This window comes from Primulina tabacum, chromosome 1 (genome assembly GCF_025594145.1).
Source record: "Primulina tabacum isolate GXHZ01 chromosome 1, ASM2559414v2, whole genome shotgun sequence".
Taxonomy (NCBI): Eukaryota; Viridiplantae; Streptophyta; class Magnoliopsida; order Lamiales; family Gesneriaceae; genus Primulina; species Primulina tabacum.
The window spans coordinates 3,666,241-3,685,505 of NC_134550.1; the positions used below are offsets into that span (position 1 = coordinate 3,666,241).

Below are 19,265 nucleotides of genomic sequence, written 5' to 3' on the forward strand. Positions count from 1 at the left end.
AATACCAGTTCTATAAAAACCGTTGTCAAAGATATTCAATATGAGCAGTTTTCATAATATTCTCAATAGCTATATCAACATGAGCAGTTTGTACTAGCGGTTTATAAAATCAATACTAAAAAGTATTAAGCATGTGTAATTTTCAAACCAATCCTAAAAGAATAGAGCAATAAAAGCAGTTCATATCACTGTTTTGTGAAACGAATGTTAAAAATATTCAATATGAGTGGTTTCCAAAATTTTCCTAATAGTTGTATAAACAAGAGCATTTACTACAAATACTAAAAGTATTCAATAAATACAATTTCTAAACCTATCCTAAAAAATAGAGCAATAAAAGCGATCCACGACACAGGTTCTGTGAAAACAGCTTTTACATGTCTTCAATATGAGCAATTTCCAGAATGCTCTTAATAGTTATATTAATAAGAGCAATGTATAGAATCGGTTTTATACGACCAATACTAAATGTAATTAATATGTATAATTTTTAAATCAATCCTAGAAAACAGAGCCATAAGAGCGGTCCACAACACCAATTTTGTGATACCACTGTTAAAAATATTCAATTAGAATAGTTTCTAGAATGGTTCTAATAGCTAAATCAATAAGAGAAAATTGCACAACTAAAGCAGCTATGCGACCACTCCTAAAAGTAAGGAAATAGAAACTGTTCAAGTAAAACCGATTTTATTGTTCAACTTGTACGAGTGGTTTTAAAAGTGCTCCTCAAAAACCACTTCTAGAAACACTTTTTTTGTAGTGAAGAGAGAGGAGACTCATACCGCGGCACGAAGATAGATCATAGATTCCCGTTCCTCAGATGAAATCCTGGATCGAGGTCGTGTAATTTAGAATGAATGATCCACCAAGCTAGGCTCAAAATTTTAGTTAAGCCTATAATCCCCCGGTTTATCATGGATTCTTGGATAACCTTACGCATTGATTTCTTTTTAGTTGGAATACTATAACCGATTACTTTCATCATTGTTTCGCACGTATCTTTTTTACGGTGTTGTTTATACTCCTAACTCTATGAATAATGCCAGTAGTAGAAAATAGAATGCAATAAGATAGACAAATAAAAATTTTCCCAATTAAACGAAACTAAAATATGATTGGGGCAAAAAGATGAGACTCTCCAAGATTCACTTCCTCTTCTCCATCTCCTTTTTCTTCAAGAAAAACCCTCCAACCAATGGAACCAAACTCTTCCTACTTCGTTTCTTCTTAGCCAAAACCACTTTCTCTCCCTCCTCACCGGTGACCGGCCTCTCTATTGATCAACACTTTTGTCAGCAGTGGAGGACTTGCAAATTTGACAGATCTTGTCTTCTCCAATTGAATAAAAATTCCATCTTCGAATCCGTTTTCAGTTTCAAACTTCTTTTCAACAACTTCGCTTGTCTTTTCAACTAGCTTTAGTTCTTCAATCTCTGGTTTTTCCAGATGGGATTTTACTTCTCTAGCAATTAATTTATTTAACTCCCTTTTTGTGTGTTCTAGTTCTTGCCTTAATAAAGTCACACAATGTGCCGTTTCAGCTCCTCCTCCTCTTGCTTTCTCGAGAATTTGCTTCGTCTCTTCGAGCTCGGCTTTGACGGTTCCTATCTCGGACGTTCGGTTTGGACCATTACTCTGCATCTGATTAGAAATAAGAAATTGTGTCATTGTATGCATATATACACTTATTGCATGCATAAAAATTAAGGATAAATCCAAGACGTAGAAATATAACAAGGGGCGACTTCTTATTCATATGTTTTTTTTTTAAATTTTTGATAATACAAATGTCAGAAACATATTCTATAAATCATGCGTATATGTACCTCTTTAAGCTTGTTAGCATAAATTTCTCCGGCTAGTACTTTCTCCCCGAACAACATTACGGCTTCTTTCACCGATCGGAACGGCCGCCTTGTGTCGATCTCGACTCTTCCCCTCACCACGACTCCTCCTTCCTGCATACCTCGTCACCTTATAATAATGGTGGGAAAAGTTTATTCTAATGAATAAAATTCACTAGATTAGTATATACTCAAAGTGACAAGAATATAAAATATCTACACTTATATATAGCTAGGGGAGAAATTAACATGTGCATATACTTTCCATTTGTTTGTTACTAACAAGTGGTGGTGGATGTCAATTATGAGTCGATAATTTTGTGAAAAAAGAGAACTCATATTATAAATATTAAAATTTTAATAAATAACTTATAAAAACCATAGTGGAGGTCCCTAGGTAAGTTTGAAAAAATTAAATAAATCTTTTACTTTTGATTACAAGAAGGTATTGAAATGAGGGGAGTTTGTTTAGTTTCTTGGCTTCCACTACACTATAAATTTGTTTATTGGTATTGATGGATTGGGTTTGGTGGTTGAGCCATCTTAATTGTTTTCAAAAATCGAAATGATGTGTGCTTATGTCATATACTATGAAAGGATTGCTTCAATGTATGTAAATATAATTTCCTTTTTAAGGCATTTTTTTCGATATATGTCTTTTGTAAGACGGTCTCACGAATCTTTATTCGTGAGACAGATCAATCATATCCATATTTACAATAAAATTAATATATTTGACATAAAAAGTAATAATTTTTCGTGGGTGACCCATATAAAATATATGTTTCACAAAAATTAACACGTGAGACCGTCTCACATGAGTTTTTGTGTAAATTTAATGGTAAGCATACAATATAATAATTGTGATGTGTGTGCATTTAAATTTTTGCATAAATATACTTTTGAAAAATGAGAATAGTCCAAAGAGTAGGTCTCTTGTGAGACGATATCACGAATCTTTATATGTGAGACGGGTCAACTCTACTGATATTCACAATAAAATATAATACTTTTAGCATAAAAAGTGATATTTTTTCATAGATGACCCAAATAAGTGATATGTCTCACAAAATACGACCCGTGAGACCGTCTCACACAAGTTTTTGCCTAGTCCAAAAGACTTGATCTTGCAATTCTATCAAACGCGGTGTCATTGTCACTACGCATGTGCTATATGCTTATATATAATTGGTTTAATTTAAATATTTGTGATTATTTTTTATAATTTGAAATTATTGTTTGGTTCGATTAAAAATAATAACGACACAACTAGATTAAATATATTTATAATTTAGGTAGATAACGTGTGAATGTTTGTATGTGTGCGAGAGGAGTAGAAGAGCAATTAACTAATTTCAATTTAAAAATACAATTCTAAAGGTACAATCAAAATATCGTACGATATTTACAACAATTATATCGCGAGATTTTATTATTATATCACGAGATTTTGCTATTAGTATCGAATTTATCATGAGATTTTGATAAATGAATTTTTGTATTGAATTTTTTGTGTTGCAAGAATTATTGTACAAAATTGGTTGTACATATAGCATTACTTATTTAAAAATGGATCGATGTGCACCAAAAAATAGACCTTTACCTTCACAATGTGGAGCCCAATTTGTTATGTTCCACTTCCGATAATGCAACATTAATTTTATTTTATGGAGCAAATGATTTTTAGTCCAAGTTCTTTCTTGTTAGGATAAATTAGAGAGGCTTATTGGCACATATTTTCAATCTTTAAATATGAGTTTTTTTGTAGATATAGATACAAAATCCACACCTTTTTCAAAGCAAAATAAAACAGAATGCAAAAGAAAAGGATAGTATTATTATTTTTGCAACCAAAATGGTTTGTGGATTCAAAACAAGTAATCAAAATCAGAATCAAACTTAAAAACATGGTGTCACCAGAAAGACAGCCCATCGGCAACAACCCCCCAAAAACAAACACAATCTATACTAGATCAATCAGCACAACATATATTCATTCATCAGTCATTTCCTTGAATTCGTCATCGTCGCTGCTGTACACGAATCGGATGTGCTTGCCAGTAAATTTAGCAGTCCCGTGAAAGCAAATATTGCTTATTCCTGCACAGATATCGTCAACAAGTCCATCACCATCATCATCTCCATAATCATATTCTTCTTCTTCGTCATAAGTGTGATAGCCTTTGAAGTTACTGCCCTCTTGTTCTTGTTTATATTCTTCTTCTTCTTCGTCCTCTCTAGTACTGCTTGCATTGGCCTGAATCGACCAAATTGATGAGTTGTCATCGTCATCTGTGGATAGTTTTTTTATGCTACTTTCGGTTTCTTCACAGATTTGTCCCTGATAAGTTAGAGCAGAGGAGCACTTGGATGAATCGGATCTCTCTGATTTCTCCGAGAAATCAAACAGCAGAGACCTCGTGATAACATTATCAGATTCGAAGCCTTCTTGTTTATTTTCATCCAAAGTCTCATTAATCATCTTTTACCAATAAAACAAGAACAAGAAAATAAAATCAGTGACATTACATAATCCCATCAATAAATCAATCCAAAAAAAGCCAATATTCTTATCAAAGTAAATAATCACAAAACCTGAGGGATCAGAAAAACCGGAGGAGAACTTGCAACACAAGAGACGCCATTCGTATTAACTGAAAAATTCAAGACTTGTGGTGTGTTTGCAGGAGTAGGAGCAACCAGGCTTATACAGGGAGACTTCACAAGCCCTTGAAGGTCGTTGAAAAAAGGCCTGTTTTCAATAGTAATTTTCGAAAGCTCGGCTTCTTCTTCGACTTTCTGCAGAAGGGTCTTCACTTGACCCCTCAACAGATCCTCGCCCGATCCAGGAGTTCCGCTACAACGTACTTGACTGCTCGGTCTTTTCATTGCCGATGATGGGGTCTCAAGATTTCCCATTGCAACCCCAACAATCGGCGAATCATTCGTAATATCAGTAAGCACAGACCGATCTTGCTGCTGATATTTACCACTCATCTTCCTCGATTTTGTCACGCACATATCAGATTCCTCCGCTTTCCCTGAACAGAACAAAGAAACAGATTAATCAAACAGACAAAAACAATAAAAATTCATGTAATCCTGATTCTTGAAACGCGCAGAATGGATCATACTCGACATGGCAGATGTTTGTGATCTGGTTATCCTTCTTGTGGATAGCGGAGTTTCCATTGCTTAACAGAGAGATTCTTGATTCGGGTCACCGGGAATTCAAGTTTTTGTGATCGCCGGCGGTGGCAAGAAACTGAAAGACGAGTACACAATTGGAGAGAAATAGTACTGCAGAATCGAATAAGGCGTAATCCAAAAGAGGAGAGGATAGTTATATAGAGAAAATTTGGGGTTTACGGAGAGATTAATATGACCGTTGGGTGTGAAGGATGCGCGGCTCAACTTTCCTGAGCAAACTAGCCGTTGTTGATTTGAACGGATCCCCGACATTTTGGGCTATCGTATTGGGTCAGGTTGGGCCTTGGCCCAGTATTTCCTGGGAATTAACAAATCGAATCTTTATATACACAAGAATTTGGCCTTTGGATATGGGCTACATTGGCCAGATGGGGAAAATAATAAATAAATAATAATTAAAAAACACTAGTTTCATTGAGAAATATAATTTTTAATTAAAAAATCGTTCAACTAATATTTATACAAAAATCTAATATGTAAAGAAATAATATTCTCTTTCAAACACCCTTAACTAAAATATTTTCGGCATATCGAATAATATATTTAGGTTGATCTTCTATCTTTGGACTTAATGTCGTTTATCTATAAAATATTTTAATTTCATAATTAAAAAATTTAAAATAATTAATAATATTATATAAGCTTTGTTCCATTGATTCTAAAATCCTGATTAAGCCACTGTCGTAGATCGATAGTATCTTACCGTCTTGATTATGAAGTCGACTTATCTTACGATATAAATTATTGTGAGCATAATTCGATTTTAATCTTTCACATTGGATTTTCAACCTTTTTAAGCTTCTCAGGAAGCCAAAATACATTTATCTGACTATTTTTTAAACTTTATCCATTAAATATATTTCATTAGTCGACTGCCCTCTGCATGAGTAAATATTACTCATTTAAATATTTTAACATAGTATATATTTTAAAAAAATATTTTTTTAATATATTTTATACGTTAAATAGTCGGTTTTTGTTTCAATTTAAAAACCTAACCATTTAATTTGAAATTTAAGACCTGGGTTTAAATCATTTAATTAACGTGCCTACTTTGTATGAAATTTTTGTAAATTCAAGGTGATTATCTGGTTGGATAATGGCATAGGTATTGAATTTTACTAGAAATAATAATGGCTACCTACAATTGCCATTTAAGTCCCCGATCAAATTATGCATAACTTTTGAATCATATAAACAACGAAATTTATAATCCATTTTCACAAAATTTGTACTATGGTTCGTCGAAACGGTCGAGGATGGGCATTTGAAGTACGTTCTTGTAATGCCCGAGATTTTATTATTGTAATCTGAAATGATTTATTGATAATTGATGTGATTATAGACGGAAAGATCAGACCGGAGAAGAAATTGTTATGTGCGAGGACTGAGCCTCGCGCATATGCGCGACCCAGTAGGGCGCATATGCGCGAGATAGGCAGAGAACCTCGCGCATATGCGCGACCAGGATCTGCGCATATGCGCCAGTATGGCAGAGAACCTCGCGCATATGCGCCGGAGGATGACGCGCATATGCGCGAGCTGAGGAAAGGAAAATATGCCGAGACAGAGTGTCTCGCGCATATGCGCCGAGGAAGGTCGCGCATATACGTACAATACAAAGGTGAAGCCACTTGGTCATGTCATGCAATATATATAGATATATATATATATATATATATATATATATAACCATTCATTTCCTTGATAATCAGAAAGAAAACGAGATAATCTCAGGGAAGCTTCAAGTTCTTCAAAACCAGAGATTTGTGATTTACGGAAGATCCAATCGTCTGATTTTCAATCCGAGTTTGGTACCGTGTTTCTATCAACGAGAGCTTCAACTGGACTTAAGTTTTCTTATGTTTTGATATGATTTGAAAATATGATATGGAAGAAATCCTGATATGACTGTTATTATAAGTTTCTGAGGTTATTATCATTGTATAATCGAAATCAGATCGAAGAACGGATTCCGTATGAAATTGTTATCATTTTCAGAATTGAATTGATTGAGATTACACAGATTTGATATCAGATTATGCTTGTCGATCGATTATGAGTTGAGATTGGTATCTCTGGATATTTGTATTGCTGGGTATATTGAGATTGTACAGTTATGCCGTCGAAACAGAATTAGATTGAGTTCTGATTATATCCAGTATTGATTGAGTTGTATATTGATATTGTACTCCTCAATATTGTCATTGCCAGATTGAGTATTGACATATTCAAATTCGAGACTTCGACTTCGTCAAACCGAGAAAATAAAGGTATAAATCAATGTCGAACCGGGGAGATACGACTCGAGTTTGATTTGACTCGAGTTTCCCAAAACCACATACTTTATTTTATTGCATTGATGTTTGCAATTCATGAGATTGATATGCTTAGTCTATTGATTTATAGCAAAGCATGAGTTAAAGTTTTACGCAGATGTGCCTAGTCATTGGCAGAGCCGCCAAGTCTTCGGCAGAACCGCCAAGACACTAGACTTTTGGTGTATCGATGTTGCTTAGGAGTAGATCGACTTCTATTGCGGAGATTCGATACAGAATGCCAAAGTTTGAGTTAGACCGGGATCCCTAGATTAGAGATGAGTCGAGTCTGAGATGACGAATTAAGATGTTATTTACAGCTTTATATCGATTTATGTCTTTCAAATTTTGATACATGTTATTGATATCTGTTTCATGCTTTTATATGTGTTTAAATGATTGCATATATACATGGTTTATACTGAGAATATAGTTCTCACCGGAGTTATCCGACTGTTGTTGTGTTTGTATGTGTGCATGACAACAGGTGGGACAGGATCAGGGTCACGAAGAGGATGAGAGATTCAAGATTAGCATGGAGATCCGGACTTAGAAGTAGATTTGATTTCAGCACTTGATGTAGTTGTTGAACCTTAGTTTGAGACAAATGTATTTTGTACAAAAGACTTGTACTTTACTTTTGATATGTATATCAAATTGATTATCTTATGTTCCGGACTTATGTATTTTAGGAAAAAAAATTAGATCCAGACTAATTAATTGATCCTAATGATGATTAAGAAGACGAATTAGGTTGGGTCCCCATAGTTTTTAACTACTGTCGTGGGTTTTCAAAAAAAAATACAATTGATGAAAATTGAATAATTTCGAAGGAAAAGATAAGATAATATTGTCGCGTAGTGATAGAAAATATGTGATATTCCATAAATATATGTTAAGATTGATTTTAAGTTAAGTTCAAGTTTCAATTTTAACAAAAACATGTTACGAAAATTCACCTTTCTAGTATGAAATTGTCTCTATTTATCAATCGATCCTCGAAATGGCTGTCCACGACGAAAGATGATTCCACAACTCAGTGCAGAACATGATAAAGCAAAAGATTAACCTAAGATTACAAAATTTTTGTATAAAAAGTATCCACAATTTTCCGAGTCTTCATCCTAAATTTTCTTGCAAAGTTGTTGGCGTGCAAGCACATGTAAAGCATTTAGGTGCAAATCCAGGAATTTGAGCGAACAAATATAGAAAGAAAAACAGTATCCTTCTTTTAGAGGATAAAATATGAATAAAAATAAAAACTTTTTTAAATAAAAATAGAATAGGTCTCTTGTGAGACGGTCTCATGAATCTTTATCTGTAAGACGGGTCAACTCTATCGATATTCACAATAAAAAGTAATACTCTTTGCATAAAAAGTGATACTTTTTCATTGATGACCCAAATAAGAGATATGTCTGACAAAATACGACACGTGAGACCGTCTCACACAAGTTTTTGCCATAAAAATATCTTCAAGAAAGATTAATAAATTAAATGCTCCTCCCATTTTCAAAATAAAAAATTTCCCCTCCTCAAATATATTATTAAATCCAATTATACTATAATACATTATTAAATTTTAGGTCATTACACTAACAAACTTTGATGTCGAGATCTGTATTTTTTTCAATACTGAATTTTTTCTTAACATTTATTATCAACTCACAAATATGTTTGAATCTTATCTAAATCTTATCCAACTCAAAATGACCCAATCATCTCTCATTTAAAACCTATTAAAAAAAATTATTTAAAACGTAAAGTATATATATTAAAATTTTAAAATCTTTTATGAATAAATTTTTATGTATATGCATGCATCTCATGTGTATAAGTACTAGTTTCCACCAAAATCCAGATACCCCACGTGTTCTACATCCATTGGTGTTCAGAGTTGGCCTTTTTTAATTAATTTTCTAACGTGATATATTATTAAGATTTTGGCCCTCCCCATTCACATGCATGATTGGTTAGGAGTTCAAACTTTAATTTCAAAATTTTTTTTATTATAAATATGCTATACTTATTATTATATTTGGAGTATACATCTTGTCAGATGATCTCACATATATTTATTTATGAAACAAGTCAATCATGTTACATGTATATATTTACATTAAAGTAATATTTTTCATGGGCGACTTAAATAGAAGATCCGTCTAACAAAATTGATCTACGAGACTGTCAAAAAAAAATTATCTTAAATTTGAGACCTCAATATAGACTTTTGTCTCAAACTAATAAAGAACACATCAATCTTGGAGAAAATAAAAAGACAAATAATTGTTAATAAAAATTTACTAACACAAAAATGTATCGATGTTAAAAAAATTATGAATATTTATTTACTGTATATTAAAAAAATTATAGTACTTAGGGAGTCAAGTCTAAAATTTAATACTGAGCCAAAAAAATCTATACAAGATAAGAGCAATGGATCAATTATTATAACTGGAATTAAATATTCAATAGCTTGGCTGGAATTATATTCATCTGTATTGCGTGTGGCTTTCACAAGTGTGAAAGCTTCTCAATTCTATTTTTAAGCTTTTTGGGAACAGAAAACGTCACATGTTTTTAGGTAAAAATTTGTGTGAAATGATCTCACAAGTCGTATTTTGTGAGATAAATATCTTATTTGAGTCATCAATTAAAAAATATAAATTTTTATGCTAAGAATATTACTTTTTATTATGAATATCGGTAGGATTGACCCGTCTCACAAATAAAGATTCATGAGACCGTCTCACAAGAGACCTACTCATGTTTTTAAGACCTATGGGCTATGATTTTTTTCAAAGAAGATATGAGTAAAGACATAAATACGATAAAAAAATTCATACTAATTTTAAACGACTGGCATTGTATCAAACGCTACACAATTTCTATACCGATTTGATGTAAACAATGGGGCAAATGTTTTTCTCGCTCATTTTTTTTTACGTATTTTTTAAAATTGTTATCAACTAATATGTTCTAAAAAGAATTACACTTTAGCAATTAACTGTACTTTTAAAAAATAATAATTACATAAAAGATACAACTTTTAATGTATTAAATAAATATAATATAATAACGTGACTTAATTATATATTTAGTTGTGTCAGATTATCGGTCAATAGAGAAACATGTGATCTGATTCCATAAAAGAAGAGACACACCTCATGTAATAGAATCAATGCGTGTTATAAATAATAAAAAAAATATTTTAAAGAGTTTGAATTTTTTTTATTACAATAAAAATTTGAGAATGACTGAAATTGAATAAATTTAAAAATTAAGGGTCCAATTTGCAGTTATCATTTTTATACAAATCTATGGATTGCCCTTCATTTATATATCAGCAAGGAGAATGGACATTAATGTCCATGAATATGTAATTAATTCGGTTGTTAGTTTCTCATACTTAATTTAAATATATAACTATGGACTTAATTCCAAGCAAACTCTGTAAGAATATTCCTCTTAAATCCCTCGGAATTTTGCTAACTTCATGTATGTATGTATTCCATTAAAATTGAAACCGTTAAAATTCAAGGTTGGTTTTTGGTTTTTTTTTTTTAACAAATCCTGTAAATTTATTTACAGCGAATAGTTTATTACAAGCTTATTTATCCAAAAAAAAATCTCTAGGCTCCTAAAAGAGGGGTCGAGAAAGAATAAACAAAAACGGCAAGAGCGTGAGCTACTTCATTTGTTGTACGTCGTACATGTATGAGCTCCACTTCGCTAGTCGTGCCCAACAAATTATGAATTTCTCGTATGTTCATCTCTGAGTATCCTAGTTTTTTTTGTCAGATTGGTGCCAGCTTGCACCATCAACAAAGAGTCTGAAGCTGCTTAGTTGATCATCTGATCACATTGTTGGATTGCTTTCTCAAATCCCTCGATTCATGGTTGGGTTTTTTAAATTGGCCGAATTGACTAGTCTAAATATAGAAATAAGAGATTTTATATACTAATTTCTATTTTGGAACTATCTTTGTGGATATAAAAAAAACAATACTTAATTTTCTAAAACCCAATTTACCCTTTTCATAAAGCGTGTTAACGAGAAGGCTGCTAATAAATGACTGCAAGCAACAACAAACATTTTGCTTCACGACTCTCACTGTTTTACGTTGAGTAGCACACTTTCAAACTGTGTTCTGAGTTTTAGTTTCACCTTTGAATATTCATGCATAAAATAAATACGTGAAATCCCAAAATTTAGTCATTTTCACGTCATTATCATAATTTTATTGACACAAAATTATTATTCCACTCTATAATTTTGACTTGGTAAAACAAAGAAATCAAGAAGTCTTAATGATTACCATATCTTATTAAACTTTGTCTCCAAAGAAGATTTATCAATTTAAATGAAGTACTTACCATGTCTTAGGCCGATTTAAAATTCAGAAAAAAATGATGGTTGTTGATTTTTTGTATAAATTGAAAATTTTAAAGATATAAAAGAATCTTATAAATATAATTTCCAGACAGGTCAAACCCATTAATTTTAGGCATGAGTCAGGTTGGATTCGAGCCAAATAAGAATGGACCTTTAAAAATTGAATTTGTATTGTAAAAAAAAAAAAAAACCAACAGAGAGAATTTGTATTGTCAAAGAGATTGAGGACTTGGGCATTGAGCTTTCCTTATTTTTAGGATATATGCGAATCAGGCAAGTAAAACTGAGGCAAAGACCAAAACAAAACTAAAAATAAGTCAATGAAATCATCAAGAAAGCGGGGAGCTTTTTACGATCCCCTCTTTCTCTCTCCCTCTCGATTCTTTTTTTCACCAATATTTTCTTTGACCGTGACCACCACCACCACCACCACCTCCATCTCCTTCTTTCCGTCTTCCTCCTATCTGCTTTAAGCTTTCCTCAGAATTTAATTATATACCCCATCGTTCACATTTTTCCCTCATATGATCTTTGTTTGTTTATATATTGTTGATAGTAATAGGTTTACATAATCATCATTGGTTGCCCTGTTGGATTCTTGTTTGGATATTGAGAATCTTTGATTTGAAAGCCCAGAAGTTGGAATCTTTAGCTTCATATCCCGTTTCTTGAAAATGGGTAGTTGTTTTTCCACCTCCAAGGTGAGTGGTTCCAATAGCAACACCCCTTCCACCACCGCAAACAACCAGCGCCACTTCTCCTCCTCCGCCGCCGCCAAGCCACAGTCAGCGACCCCTTCAACAGCCACACAGGGAAAACAAGAGGGTTCTCGTTGTAATCATCGTAAGACGAAAGAAAACCATAAAAATCAACAACAGAGGCAATCTCAGCAGGTTCATAAGAACGGTTCCAAAAAGCCAAGTGGAGTCATCCCATGTGGGAAAAGAACGGACTTTGGATATGATAAGGATTTTGATGCGAGATACACAATTGGGAAATTGTTGGGACATGGTCAATTTGGGTATACATATGCTGCTGTAGATAATTCTAATGGGGATCGTGTTGCTGTCAAGAGAATAGAAAAGAAAAAGGTGATTATTGTCCGATTCTTTAATTCAATTCATGTTTTTGTTCAATAAATTCGACGTGTTTATAGCAATTAGCCGAATGAGGATTTATTTTACAACATCAGGTGTTGCATTTCTGGTTCAATCCTCTATTTCTCATTTTATAGAATACTAAATTCTAGGGGAATATATTGATGATTCAGATGAATGATTCAGCAGGAATTTTATTTAGAAGCTTGCTACTATTTCGCACTAAAAGGGATTTGAGAGGGAAGAGTTTACTTTTCAGCCAACCAATGGAACCATGGTCATTGAACCATTGTCTGATCAATCATGTTGAAGCCAATAACTTTGTTAGCTGAAATCGATATTGGAGTGAATATCGGTACTTAGGTTGATTAGATCTCCGAGTAATTCATATCTTGCTAAAGTTGAGGCTAATTTCCCAGAGAATATTCTATCTATTCACCTCTTCTGATGTTATTGATGCCTAATGTGCCGCCTTTCCTACCTTTTATTTTCAAAAAGAAAATGTAAATTTGGCAGAAAAATATATGTTAAATTGATGGTTCTGCTAGTAAAAAACTTGTACTTTGTAGCATTTATTAAATATTGTCTATATCTAAGTTTCCATTTTTTGTACTTGCACGTAGACTCGAAGAAAGAATATAAATTTTTTACGGGAGTTATTGCTTGCATTTGTCCTTCCATTGTGGAATCTCTCTATTTAACAAAATCTTGAATACCTTGCAGATGGTTCTTCCCATTGCTGTGGAGGATGTAAAGCGAGAGGTCAAGATATTGAAAGCATTAACAGGTCACGAAAATGTGGTTCAGTTCTATAATGCTTTTGAGGATGAATCATATGTATATATAGTGATGGAGTAAGTTTTGGCGTCCAAATTTCAGATGTTAGTTTCAAATATTTTCTCGCATTATGCTGTCTTTTTCGAACATTATGTGAATGACTTGCTGTCAAATTTTGTGTACTTAGGCTATGTGAGGGTGGAGAATTGTTAGACCGTATCTTGTCAAAGTAAGCATGTCTGATATATAAAGATTTTTTTCTTGAAGCTTTACAATGGGACTTAATGATGATTAATTTAACAGAAAGGACAGCCGTTACACGGAGAAAGATGCAGCGATTATCGTGAGGCAAATGCTAAAAGTTGCTGCGGAATGCCATTTACATGGTATGGTACACCGTGATATGAAGCCAGAGGTACATGGGAAATTATTTATCTTCTAGTTGGGATCAAACTGCTTCTTAATGTTCTAACATGTGTTTTCCCTCAGAATTTTTTATTTAAGTCACCGAAAGAGGATTCACCCCTGAAGGCCACAGATTTTGGTCTCTCAGACTTCATAAGACCAGGTAATTGGCTTTAGATTTGTTATTGTCCAATTTAATGAGACATATTTTTTATTGTACGACCACATGACTTCAGCACATTAAAGTTTCAAATATTTATATTTAATTTCAGGGTTTCTTTATTGTTTTCTTATTATTAAAAAATTTCAAATTGCTTTCATAAATTTAGGAAAGAAATTCCAAGACATTGTTGGGAGTGCATATTATGTCGCTCCAGAAGTGCTAAAGCGCAAATCTGGCCCTGAATCAGACGTGTGGAGCATTGGTGTAATTACATATATTTTGCTCTGCGGCCGGCGACCCTTCTGGGACAAAACCGAGGATGGCATTTTTAAAGAGGTGGGAGGGTATTACAATTGACATTATATTGCACTCTCAAATGTGGCAGGATCCCGTTATTTGAATGAACCTTTGATGTTGACAGGTTCTGAGAAACAAGCCAGACTTTCGGCGTAAACCATGGTCAACAATAAGCAATGCTGCTAAAGACTTTGTAAAGAAGTTACTTGTAAAAGACCCACGAGCCCGACTTACTGCGGCCCAGGCCTTATGTATGCTGTGCTGATTCTCAAATAACTAATTTGTCTTGCTTGAATACGCTTTTAATATTTAGAGTTTATAATATTCTTGTTGTCCGTTAACATGTTTTTCTTTCTTTCTTTTTTTTTTTTTGCATCCACATAATTTTTTGGTATTTTTAAAAAAAGTAACATGCTTAAACACCTTTGTTACGACACTTTTGCAACATATATTCCGTGCTATAAAAAATAATTCTTATATATTAATTTGAAAACATGTAATTGAAGAAACTACATTGTCTCTAATGTAAGCGTTCTGAAAGTGGAATCACTTGCACTTTTTTCGAAGTTACTACAGCAGCATGATACTGCCTTTTTATGCTACATTTGACAATGAATTATACAACTTCGGATGGTTAAATTATTTGTATGTATTTACTTGGAAAGTTATGCGGCATTGTTTTTCTAACAGAGATAAGAATGCCACCCTCACAAAGCCTAAAGTACATCTGTTCTTGATGGCATTTTTATCTTGGTAACATGTTGCAGCTCATATATGGGTTCGGGAAGGCGGTGAAGCTTCGGAAATTCCTCTTGACATTTCTATTCTGTCCAGCATGCGGCAATTTGTGAATTACAGTCGATTAAAACAGTTTGCCCTTCGTGTAATTCTGCCTCTTCTGTTAAACTTCTGGTGATTCTATAAATATATGAAAAAATTTTGTGCATGAGACTTCATCAGGATCAAATTTAATATTCTAGGCACTGGCTAGCACACTTGACGTGGAGGAGATTGCCGATCTTCGAGATCAATTTGATGCCATTGACGTGGATAAAAGTGGTGCCATTAGCCTTGAAGAAATGAGACAGGTTAGTTTTTCTGCAGGGGAATTTTTAAAAAGACCTTCTATAAATACCTATAGTGAAATTTGGTTTTACGTTGACTTGCATGCTTGTTTTTTGATCAAATTCATTCATTATTTATTTAATTTATATTAAAACTAAAAACTTTTAGTATAAATTAATGTATAGTGGTAGGATTTTTATTTTGAAAAATAAATTTATCATTCCCATTTTGAAAATGTGAATCTACCATCTCAATTAAAGTTGTTATAATTGATTTTTTAATAAAATTTTCAAAAATAATTATTGATAAATAAATTAATAAAAATATGAATAATCATAAACAGTATAAATTAATAAACATAATAATGGTAATTTTCACTGTTAATAATTAATAATAATAAAATAATTAATAAATAATGCATTATATAATTCAGATTTAATATCACATTGTAGGTATAAGCATCAAAGCTAAAATTCAAATATTTAAAATTAAATATTAGGATGTATTTTCAGTGAAAATAAAGCTATTTTAGCAAAATTATGTGTGTCAAATAGAAAATTATATAATTGAATGAATTCATTTCTAGTAGAATAAATTGATGTGGAGAAAAGAATAAAAAAATTTGGAGTAAATTTATTCCTATTAATAAATTGAGATGAAGAAAAAGGTAACAAAAGGGTGTTTTGGGATTTTTAAAGCATGCAAGGATATTTTTAAAAATATTTAGGTGAAGGATATTTTAAAATTTTCAAAAATAAGATGGGTTAAAATAATGCATTTCCCTTTTCGGTAAGATTATATGGGAATTTACCAAGGTTTTACTTTAGTTTACGTGATAGTTAACTAGAGCTTCTGGAAGGGCTTCTGGTGGTGTTTGCTTTGCTTGGCGGAAGAACTGTTTGCGGGGAATAATTTTTGGAAATTTTGGCGTTTTCAGTTTGTGGAAATTTGAGATATTGTTTGGATTGTATGTTTGAAATGTGATGTGATTGTTATTATTGTCTAAAAACAGGTAAATATTGTCAAGTGGATGGAAAATTTCTGAGACTAGATAGAAGTGTGATTCTGTTGTGAAATGACATGATTTGGCGCATGAAATGACATGCTGTTTATCACCGTGATTCACCATTTTGAATTTCTTATTGCTGGTATATGAAATTTGCAATGACAAGCGAAACAGAATTGGTCTAAAAAGTTTTTTCAAGTTTCCAGAGTATCATCTATTTGCTAAGGATCATGTCTTGTTCATCACACGTTTGACTTGAATTGTAGGCACTGGCAAAAGATCTTCCTTGGAAAATGAAAGACTCACGTGTTCTTGAGATCCTTCAGGCGGTAGGTATATCTTAAACCGGGATGTGAATTTCACCCCTAGTTAGCACAGGTATTTTAATATTTGGCAGCTTTGTAGATTGCTAATATGTATACACTCTGTGGGGTGTGAGCAGATCGATAGCAATACCGATGGACTTGTAGATTTCACTGAGTTTGTTGCGGCTACCCTACACGTCCATCAGCTCGAGGAGCATGATTCAGAAAAATGGCAACAAAGATCGAGAGCAGCCTTTGAAAAATTCGATGTGGATGGAGATGGATTTATTACACCAGATGAACTTAGAATGGTTAGTATTTGTGTTTATCCGTTTTAAGTTACGGTTCTATATCGTAAGAACCAAAAAAATATAGAGACAATCACATCAACTATCATATGCTTCGAGGTTAGACTAATCCTATACTTTTTTAAAAAAAAAATGATTTATTACATTCTTGCAATATATTATGACATGAGACAAGCAGCATAAAGTATCCATTCTTAAACCATTCGTTAAATAGAAAAAAATTGTGAAATATGTTGTCTTTTCATACGAAGCCTCAGCTTGTGCTCCTTTGTTGTGTTGCAGCACACGTGTCTGAGGAGCTCGGTTGATCCGCTTCTAGAAGAAGCAGATATCGACAAAGATGGGAAAATCAGCTTATCAGAGTTCCGCAGACTACTAAGAAACGCAAGCATGAATTCGCGAGGCGTGACTAATCAACATCCACGCCTGCCATAGTTTCCAATCAGGTACTTGGAAGCCTGTGAGTTGCAAAATAATGAGTTTACCAGAACTGCAAAGAACTCTCCCCGAATACCTTTCTCATGTATGGTTTCTCATCTGCTTTTATACAACAATGCCTCTGGTTCCGTGTCCGAGTCGTGGTAATTAGAATCAGGTTGTAGACATGTCAGGCACCAAGGCGTGCAGTTTAGACCTAATGTGAAGAGTGGTCAGGTCGTTTGACTGTAAATTATCTGTTGGTTCTGTTAGGCTTCTTGCCGTTCCGGTACGAAAACCGTCTCTGGCCATTTTTTCTCGTGATCTTTCTTTGGCATGTCACATGCAACACACATTTGTCTAGATGATGTGTTTCATTGCTACTATGTTGTTCATTATATGACAAGAACTGGCAAGTTGATACAGTTTTTGAAGATTATACACCATATGTAGTACTCGATGTCTCCATATCTTTGTTGAATATATGTGTCATATCACTTATTCTTTATTTGTTTTAAACAAATTGATTAGGTTATTAATATTGTTTTATCACATAAAATGGACTTGTTATTTACGCTCACAACAAATGTTAAAACGCCAAGTCTTATCTTTTTAACCTATTACATAACAATATTAAACATCATGTATTAGTTTTCAAGCTCCGTTTGGTACGTGTGATGAGATAAATAAATGATCAGTAATTAGATGAATTATAAAATGAAAGATATGGATAAATAATATGGTGGGATGAAATACAAGATGTTTGGTATAATTTTAATATTGTATCGCCATGAAATGATTAAAGTATCTCCACTGTATACAATATATTACCTAACCTAAATATAATAAATAAATAATAATAGTAATATGAAATAAATAAATAGGTAATTTTAAAAATTACTAAAAATGTCGATAGTAAGTACAATAAAAAAAATTAAGAAATAAGTCTAATATACTAATATTAAATATATATATAATAATACTAATATTGATATTAAAAATTCATTTTTTTATTAATTTGTAAACATATTATTATACGTTTTAATAATTATATATTTATTAGAAAAATTTTAAAACATAAAAATTGAAATTCTCAACCTTCTTTACGAATTCCAATTAGAATCCGTTAAATTGCGCAATTTTTATGGATTTTTAAATAAATATCTATTTTTTAATATATTTTTTAGAATATTTTTTAATATTAAAAAAACCCATTTTCCCATTATAATTAATTTCTCGTTCATTTTTATATAGATGCATGTTAGATATTAAAGTCAATTTATTCTCATTCTATTTTTTAAAATTATTTGAAGAATAGTCATGAATAAGTTGTCGGATAGTAAAATGTTGCGAACGTCTACCCGATCATGAGAACGTTTTCGATGCATTTACTTAGGAAATATTATAATTTTAGTGATGTAAGTTGATATATTTCGAGTTTTAGTCATGTAACTCATCAATGTTTGATTTTCATTCAATAATTTAATATTTATTTTTTGTTTTGGTCTTTTTTTCACCCGAAAACACTAAGTCAAGTAAATATTGCTTATTTGGTATTGAATCTATCCTAAAACCTATATTGTACAAATTAAAATATATCTCAACAAAAATAAATGAAAAACTACAAGCTTTTTTATTCCGGTTTTGAAATATT

At 32.4% G+C, this 19,265-nt stretch overlaps 2 protein-coding genes and 1 pseudogene across 2 annotated transcripts; 1 reads left to right on the top strand and 2 right to left on the bottom strand.

Annotated features, from left to right (window-relative positions):
- Nucleotides 1–1,017: 1,017 nt before the first annotated feature.
- Nucleotides 1,018–2,051, bottom strand: LOC142516518 (WEB family protein At2g17940-like; annotated as a pseudogene).
- Nucleotides 2,052–3,665: 1,614 nt separating this feature from the next.
- LOC142516534 (uncharacterized) lies at nucleotides 3,666–5,165 on the bottom strand. The gene is made up of 3 exons (XM_075619865.1): nucleotides 4,982–5,165; nucleotides 4,443–4,888; nucleotides 3,666–4,329 (listed from the first exon to the last, which is right to left on the bottom strand). The coding sequence occupies exons 1-3, from the start codon at nucleotides 5,037–5,039 to the stop codon at nucleotides 3,841–3,843; spliced, it is 993 nt and encodes a 330-aa protein (XP_075475980.1). The 5' UTR covers nucleotides 5,040–5,165; the 3' UTR covers nucleotides 3,666–3,840.
- A 6,897-nt stretch (nucleotides 5,166–12,062) lies between these two features.
- On the top strand, nucleotides 12,063–18,066 carry LOC142524051 (calcium-dependent protein kinase 18-like). Its single transcript, XM_075627812.1, has 12 exons — nucleotides 12,063–12,862; nucleotides 13,592–13,722; nucleotides 13,833–13,874; nucleotides 13,949–14,060; nucleotides 14,135–14,213; nucleotides 14,380–14,549; nucleotides 14,635–14,761; nucleotides 15,278–15,393; nucleotides 15,491–15,598; nucleotides 16,848–16,910; nucleotides 17,024–17,197; nucleotides 17,477–18,066. The coding sequence occupies exons 1-12, from the start codon at nucleotides 12,446–12,448 to the stop codon at nucleotides 17,627–17,629; spliced, it is 1,692 nt and encodes a 563-aa protein (XP_075483927.1). The 5' UTR covers nucleotides 12,063–12,445; the 3' UTR covers nucleotides 17,630–18,066.
- The last annotated feature ends 1,199 nt before the right edge of the window (nucleotides 18,067–19,265 follow it).